We start from the raw sequence: 8,292 nt of genomic DNA, 5'->3' as shown, positions 1-8,292 counted from the left end.
GCAATATTGGGCAAAATCGCGGATTGAATTAGTGTTGCGGATGAGACTAGATCACGGGTTGCATTAGCTTTGTAAATTGTCAATATTAATCTTCCTAATTGCTTGGAGAATAGTGTTGCGAATGATGAGATCGTGTTTGCATTAAGATCATTTTTTTATTTTCAGGGTAGTGTTGCGAAAATGACCGAGCGTGATTGCTTCTACTTTTTATTTAAATTAAAGTTTTGTTGAATTGAACTCACAACATTGATTGTTTCAAATAGTCGTTTTCTTTTGTTGAATTAGTGTTGCGATATGGATTGATCAGGTTTGTTTTAGTGTTGCGATCGATGAAATGCCCAATGCTGGAACCACAGCAGAACCACAAGGCAGCTGAAATAGCTGCGAAGAGTGGTTCACGACAGCCCAGGTGGCTGCACTAACTGCATCAATCTAAAGTTAGTGTTGCGTATTGCAGATTTAAGGTGCACGGGAGTTTTCTTGATTTTTGGATTCAGTAAATTAGAGTGGCGAACAAAGAATACACCTACCGCGTTTTTTGAGAATTTGGATAATTATTGACAAATGTATTGCGATTGATAAGCGCCTATGTGGCTGCTCTCGGGATCTTTTTATATCATATTTAATACATTAGTGTTGCGTATGGTCCACTCACGGTTTTTTCTTTTAAGTAAATGAAATACAAAGAGTGGACAGGTTGAGCGCCCTACGAGGCTGCTATTGTTTCATTTGTTTTAGCGCACTATTGTGGCTGCTATTTTTTTACTTGTTTTAGCGCCCTATGGTGGCTGCTGTTTTTCTATGTTTTTATTATTGTATTGAATGATTATTATTGATTATTATGTACCAAGTGTTTACATTGGAAATACTGTTGATAAGTATATTTATATTACATGGGATCAAATTTTAAATTTATTGAATTGAAATGTCGATATAAACGTATTTTTATATTCTTCTATTTTCATTGTACGTTATATATGTTCTCTTAAATTTCTGTTTCAGGAATCGTCCTAAAATCGAATTAATGCTTGCTAAATTATTATTAAATTATTAACTGTCCACAGAAATGATACACGTAATCCATTGACTTCTTCCTTCAGGGATCATCCTGGAATCAAGCTACAAGTTCATTTGAATGTATTATTTACAATCTATAAAAACGTTTTGTTATAATCTCAGTTTCTACTTCAGAAATCATACGAAATTTCTATCATTATCCAACGATTATAATACAAAAAAAATAATTAATTGAAAAAGAAATTATTGAATTTTGGTTAATTGAAGAAAATTGTAAGGTCAATTTGTAAAAGGGGGATATTGAAAATTTCATAATTAAGCAACATGTCCTGTTTTAATTCTTCCAGTTTCTTTTTGAGAAGCATAGAATAAGAAAAAGGATCAATTATCGGGCTCCAATCACCTGCGCGCTTTTCTTATCGATCGTTCGTTCACTTGTTACGTTGGAACGATGGGCGTTCTTAGTGTTCAATTAACAGACTTCAATTATTGGGCTTGTACTGTAATTCACTAATTCATCGTTTTCATAATCTAGAGGGCAGTAAAAAATCTTTGGCTATTTGCACGATGTAGTATTACCTTTATATATACAAATGAAATAAACGTCGGCTAAATAAAAATTTAGGGACCGACCATAGAGTATGTCAGTATAAGAAAGCTCCGATCTCTGTCATAGTTTGATGACTTTAGGAGGCGAAGCTTGTATATTACATATGCACACGTATATGTGATGTATATCAATGTATATAAGAAAATAAATACTATATATACATATATATATATACCTATTTTGACTGCCGGTACATATGGACTAATCGCATAAAGTTTAATGTAATGGTTTTAGGTATTGAAAATTGATTACTGATTTCAAAATAGTAATTCAATCTAAAATGGTGTTCCATATTATGAAACAGGTAAAAAGTGTTTATCGGTAAGCGTAAGGTTATATTAACCTATTTTGTTATTGTTATTTATCAGAATGTAATATAATTGAATTGTGTACTTAGATTGCTGTATGCTGTCGTCGGCCACTAATAAATAAAACATTGAGGTTTTATGGCATATATGAACCTCCTTATTTATCGGTATATTCTTAATTATTCGAAATAATATTGTGGAATATATCTACTGTTTATATTATTATACTGAATTGTTTTGGACATTATAGAAACCACGTGAAGGTGCACCATTTTATCCAGTATTGAATATACAGATGAGAGGATATGTTTACCCTTTACTTGAAAACTACCAATCTTTCATTCATCGTATTGCAAAAACGTTGGACATTGATGTTGAAGACAGGTAATGTTATATCTATACTGTTTCTATATGTAACATTTCATATTTTAGTAATTGTATATTTTTATGCTCTCGTAGTTTTGCTTATCCTCATAAAGAATATAAGGTAGAAAGATATAAAAAGAACAGTGCAATAGTTGATTCTGAATATGCACTTAAACTTTATGAAAGGGATATACAGATATCGAATGTATCTACTACAACATGTCCTATTTTAATTAGAATATTAGAAGCAACTTTACCTGAAGGAGTTTCATTACATATAGATAAATACGATTCTGACCTAGGAAAAAAACGTTACATACCCGACAAAGATTTACTTGATATGAAATCTGAATTAACCGAAATGCGGAAACCCAGAACTTAATCATTATTAAGTGTCATCATTCTACACAATAGCATAACAATTTAGTAATACAACTTCAAAACATTTTTATTGTATAAAAATTATATACAAAATAGATGTATACATGTGCTTACAAACATAAAAAAAAGGTATGTAAATGCAGTTCTTTTTTTCCATTACAATTTGCACCCTTTCTCCATTCATAAGAGTCCAAAGTGTACAACTTTTATTTTAGAACCTTCTTCTGGTTTGGGAGGTTCTCTTACTTTGTTACTTATGTCATCTTCTATAAAGTATAATGTTTAATTACTGCATGTTTATAAATTATTGTACTTAAGACTGTTTGTTACTTACTTGATAATGGTTGAAAGTCCTTAAGATAATCTTCATTACCAAGGCACAATGGAAGGCTTTCTGCTAATTCGCGTTTTGGATCAGTCAGTGGCACTTGAGTAATTGTAGAACGTTTTTGTTTATGTAGTTGACCCTGTAACAAATACCAAACAAATAAAAGTAATATGAACTAACAAACATATTCTATTTATTCTATACTTACAGTGTCAGGTACAAATATGTGTGTTACTGTATCTGAAAACTTCACTTTTGGTTTTTCATTTGTTAATGCTGTGTCTGGGAATGCAGAGAATGGAGAACAGGATATAGAATTAGATGTAGAGCTAGATATAATTGGTAGAGGTGGTATGTTCGAAGATACCTTAGTTTCTTTGCTAACATTAACATTTGTACTATTTTGTGATACTAGTTTCGAATGTCTACTGTCGAATCTATTTTGAACACTATACGCGGGAGGAAACTGAGAGGTACCAAGTTTTACGTTATTAGTAGAGGAATGTATATTTATATTATCACAACTTCCATGGAATGAAATGTAATCAAGATCATAATTAAGTCTATATTTAGAAGGCTTAATGTTCCCATGTTTATGATGAGTTTGTAAAATGTTAGTTGTGGAACTTTGTTTCTGCAGTAAGTGCGCCGAGATATTTCTCGTTTTGATGGGCGAAAACGTTTGGATAGGTTCATCGATATCTGCCAAACCGGAGGTACTTCTAGATAAAGGAAGATTCTTTCTTGGAAGATTATGAAAGTAATTTGTAAATGAATTTGTTAAGGAGGGAGGTGGTGGTGGGATATTAATGTCTCCTAGCTTTTTTCCCGCGAAAGATGGTTGTAACTTGATGCCCTTGTGATTATCATCGTTACTTACGCTTTTTCCAATACTACTACGAGAATCTTGTACTTGATTGTCAAGAAAATTGAACGAAGTTGTCATAAGATTACTATGATTACCATGAAAACTAGAAGTTAATTTGTTTGTTGAAACAGAATCAGGAGTTGTTGTTTTAGGCGTGAAGTCATTCATTGCACCTGGTAACTTCATATTTTTCATAGAAGACGAAGATGTGGTTGAATTTGATTCACTAGTTACCAAATTACTAAAAGAATTGTCATACGGATTTGGAATATTTGTACCGAGTGTGCTAAAAGATGTTGACATAATGTTGCTATCCATGTTATCTAACGAAGACCTTAGTAAGTTAGACGAACTATCTAATGTAACTGTCTCATATGATGGACTGTTAAAAGGAGTTGATATGAAGCTATTCTCTTGCGTTAAAGTTGTCGTTATTGTGCTATCAGATGCACTATTAAGGGAAAACTGCATGTCATTGTGTATAGATTTGTTCTGTGTAGGATCTATTGAATTTTCATTAAGTCGATTAGATACTGCAGTTTTTCGTTCATTCGTAGACAAACTTCCAAATGAAGTTGTCATTAAGTCTTCAGAAATATTAGCAAAAGATTGTGGGCTAGGAGTAGTTGCTACAGATGTTTGTGGTGCATGCGTTCCATGTGTTTTATATAGAGGTTTGTTAAATGACGTTGATGCGAAAAACGTGTTTAAAAGTGAAAGATGGGATGAATGATTAAAGGGAGATGTTGTAAGAGTAGTATTGGGCATGTTGAAAGATGTTGATACTAAATTATAATCAGTGTTTTCACTAGATGGAACATCCACAAATGACGTAGGTAACAAGCTTTTGTTAAGATGATGTGGATCAAGAATTGGTAAAGGTGGAATGTGACTATTGGAATCTTTTTTATAACTGTAACTCTTAGAATGTTTTGCATCAGTCCGATTTTCCTTGGAGGAATTTTCACTCTCATCACTGTAAGATTCCTCTACTTTATCACTCGTTGAATCGGAACATAGCGAACATGATGCTCTGGAGCATGTGGAATCTAAAAATTTTGTATTATAGTATTTATCAAGGAATAAAATATTCTATAAAATTTTTCATTCATTCTTACGTGAACTATTGCAACTGTTGGATCTACTCAATATACGTTCAGCATTCTCTTTTGCTGCAGTAGCCATTGCCATGTCATTTACAATTAATGCATAAAAGTGTATATCCATAAAAAGATCATGATCATCTAGATCTATAGCAAGCCTAAAGGCTTTTTCGAACATTTGATACCTATGTCGTTTAGAATTAATATGTATAAAACAAATTCTTTTAAAAGCAAGAATATATAATACCTTAATAAGTGATAAAAGAATCTTCTTGTCAAATCTCTTATTTCATCTCCATATTCCTCCTCGATAGCATGACTAATTGGTTTAACAGGAATATGAAAACTCCCCAAAGCATTTTGTATGAGGTCTGAAATATTTATTTATTTGTATTATCTATGACGACTGTAAATTGAACTTCAAACTGAATCTTACTTTCACGTTCTGGTGTCAATGGAAGTTTAAATAAGTGATTCAAAATCTGGTTTAATGCATGCATACACGCACGAGGATAGATATCCCAATTCATAGACAACAATAAGGAAGTTGCTTGCTCGATTTGATACAGAGATAAGTATCTTTTAATTAATACATCTCCAGACAAAGAATCTCCTTCCAACATTTTTATCACACCTATAGGGCCTCTATTAATGTATTAGATTGATATTACTCATTTTTTAGTATACTGCTTGCTTAACAAAAAAATTTTTATAGTATACCGTTGAAAAATTAATAGTAGGAGTGAATGTCCATGAGTATGCCAATCAATATAACAATTTATATCATTTTTTTTATTCCATTCCATACGAAGCAATGCTGGTTGAGTTCTATGTTGTAAATAAATTTTATATTATGAAGGCATATCATTAAACTTATTGCTATTGCAAGCTTAATAAATAATTGAATTTAATATATAAATACCTAAAATATGAAGACAAATCTAAAATATTGGCTGGCGTTACATCCTCACTTAATGTTTGACTTTTAATACATGACAAAGAAATATCGAAGTGTTGGAATTGACCTTTATCATTTCCAATGATAAATATTATTCCGTTACTATGCCATGATGCTAACGTTGGTATCTTAAAAGGTTACACGATCCTTATATATTCATACATTTTCAAAAATTGCACATATGTATTAAGAGAGACATATACAATCAATCAACTTACAAAACTTGCTTTGACACTAGTAGTGGTGGCTCTATTTTGATCATAAATTATTACAGAACCATCTATGCAACCTAATAATAACAATTCCTGATTAGGTGAGAATTTTATACAGCTTGTATGTGTAGGCAAAGGCACAGAAGTTACTGCTATTCTTTGCAGTTTATCTTGCTGGGAAACTTCATATGTTCTCCATTCTATAGTCACTTCACCCTATGTCATACATATACTCATGATGTAAATAGTTCAGTTGCAAAATTAAAGCTAGACGAATAATTGTAATGTTAATTGATGCAAAATTATTACCTTTCTTGATACTTTTTGTTCTACTGAATGAATAATATTATCATGACATGCATCAAATATTATACACAAGGGATCAAACTCACTACGTATGTAACAAATTAATTCTAATTTTACTCTGAAAACAAATATATCCTATGCTTAAACACTTTTATTAGACAGACAATTATTAAATATTAAAAATTCAAATATGAAATTTCTTCTTCATACCCTATTAGACGATATAGATGTATATTTGCACGATCATGTTCTTTCACAGCTGGACTCCATGGATAAACTTCATTCATTGTGGATTTCCACCAAATTAATATCTATAATATTAAAAAAAAAACGATTTAATAAACTATAATACTTTCCAAATGGTCATATAGTTCTTAAAAAATTTTCATAAATATGAATATATTTACCAAGTCATTGCATTTGTTAGTCTGTACTTTTTTATCTAACCTACGTCCATTTGGACCAAACAGATCAATTGTAGATAATTTTGGTTCAAGTTTACTAATTTTATCAAAGACATGCTTTTTTGATCTTGTAAAATGTACAAGGCTTACTTGATTATCATTATAGGTACAAAGCACGTAGTTTTTAGTAATTATCACTGCAAATAGAAGTAATAAAATATTTACAAACTACTCAATATAAATACAAACCAGATAAATAAGTTGATAGTTACCATCTGATATGTACTCAGAAAGTTTCCCAACAAGGTATTTATCAAAAGTTATTTTGTATATATCACCAGTAGCAATATTAACTTGTATTTGTATTAATAAAGCATTATTTAACATCAACTGCAAGACACAATCATCGTACCACTGACAATATATAATTGAATTGTCTTTCAATTGATCCTAAAAAAACGAGTTCCAAATAGAATAGAAATATGTTATTAATTCATAATAGTGCCTTACTGAGATTTTAAATTATCAATACGCTTATCATGATACCTATAATAATAATAAAAAATTAAAAACAGTTCCCCTTTTTATATCCGTACATTGGGTAAATAGAGTAGTTGTGTTTTATTAAATTTGGTAAAATGTTTTGTAATATACAAATGATACGTTTATTCATTAGTATTATTTGTAATATGTGTAAATTAATTTGTCTCACCGGAATGCACCAAAATCTGTACTCTTTATGTTAATGTTGTCATCAAAGCTCCATAAGTTTACTTCACCCAATAATGTAAACATTATAAAAATATTGCTACCCTAACAGCATTGAACAGTGAATATCAAATTATACCTAAAGTCTCGTTACATTTAAAAAGGGTTACCATTTACTACATTAGAAAACACAATAATAGCAGGTAATTTAAATACAAACGACAAACACAAAAAAACACTACAGTGTTTAGATTTACAGTGGTCGAGACTCATTGTTCACCATTTTGTAACAGAGTTCTATATTATCGATATCATTTCGTTCGGTCTATTGTGATTTTCTATTGTGATACACACATACATGCATACTATACTTATGCATGATGTACATTTATAATTCCCGAATGCACCGTTCTCATAACGTAGAGGGCAGCAGAAAATCTCTGAGTTTTTGCACAATCGGTATTTCATAACAAGTTTCATAATGTACATTAAGATGTTAAACATAGGTCTATTCCATATGTCGTCTGTGATAATAGGTCAATTCTATGTCTAATCGGTGGTGCAGGCCATAGATGGAACAAGCCTGCGGCTCGACGTCGATGACGTTTATCTAGTGCAACAAGTTACATTACTTGGTTACCAGTTTGAGACATTTGCCGTGGATGGTGCCACCGTTCACTTTTCGTGCTATTCGCGACGCCTAATGATTCTTGCCATGATTCG

The 8,292-nt window shown here is 31.3% G+C and overlaps 2 protein-coding genes across 2 annotated transcripts; one reads left to right on the top strand and one right to left on the bottom strand.

Annotated features, from left to right (window-relative positions):
* The first annotated feature begins 1,819 nt into the window (after positions 1–1,819).
* LOC107194327 (39S ribosomal protein L48, mitochondrial) lies at positions 1,820–2,704 on the top strand. The gene is made up of 4 exons (XM_015583931.1): positions 1,820–1,931; positions 2,025–2,102; positions 2,186–2,319; positions 2,395–2,704. The coding sequence occupies exons 1-4, from the start codon at positions 1,908–1,910 to the stop codon at positions 2,681–2,683; spliced, it is 525 nt and encodes a 174-aa protein (XP_015439417.1). The 5' UTR covers positions 1,820–1,907; the 3' UTR covers positions 2,684–2,704.
* A 158-nt stretch (positions 2,705–2,862) lies between these two features.
* LOC107194291 (WD repeat-containing and planar cell polarity effector protein fritz) lies at positions 2,863–7,656 on the bottom strand. Its single transcript, XM_015583894.1, is given in 15 exon segments — positions 2,863–2,948; positions 3,017–3,149; positions 3,219–4,927; positions 4,997–5,166; positions 5,229–5,352; positions 5,418–5,626; positions 5,702–5,809; positions 5,904–6,067; positions 6,158–6,367; positions 6,461–6,575; positions 6,668–6,768; positions 6,865–7,058; positions 7,134–7,370; positions 7,373–7,407; positions 7,574–7,656. Coding segments are annotated over 15 exon segments (3,678 nt in total).
* Positions 7,657–8,292: the final 636 nt, after the last annotated feature.

The sequence above is a fragment of the Dufourea novaeangliae genome, unplaced genomic scaffold (assembly GCF_001272555.1).
Source record: "Dufourea novaeangliae isolate 0120121106 unplaced genomic scaffold, ASM127255v1 scaffold28, whole genome shotgun sequence".
Lineage (NCBI taxonomy): Eukaryota > Metazoa > Arthropoda > Insecta > Hymenoptera > Halictidae > Dufourea > Dufourea novaeangliae.
This window is presented reverse-complemented; position numbering and strand designations above follow the sequence as displayed.

What these genes read in the sequence shown, in the direction of transcription:
- LOC107194327 (XM_015583931.1), top strand. Translation starts at nt 1,908, where the DNA reads ATGGTGTTCCATATTATGAAACAG. An exon ending in TGTTCCATATTATGAAACAG is followed by an intron (nt 1,932 to 2,024) that starts GTAAAAAGTGTT and finishes TTGTGTACTTAG; the next exon opens with ATTGCTGTATGCTGTCGTCG. An exon ending in ATGAACCTCCTTATTTATCG is followed by an intron (nt 2,103 to 2,185) that starts GTATATTCTTAA and finishes TGGACATTATAG; the next exon opens with AAACCACGTGAAGGTGCACC.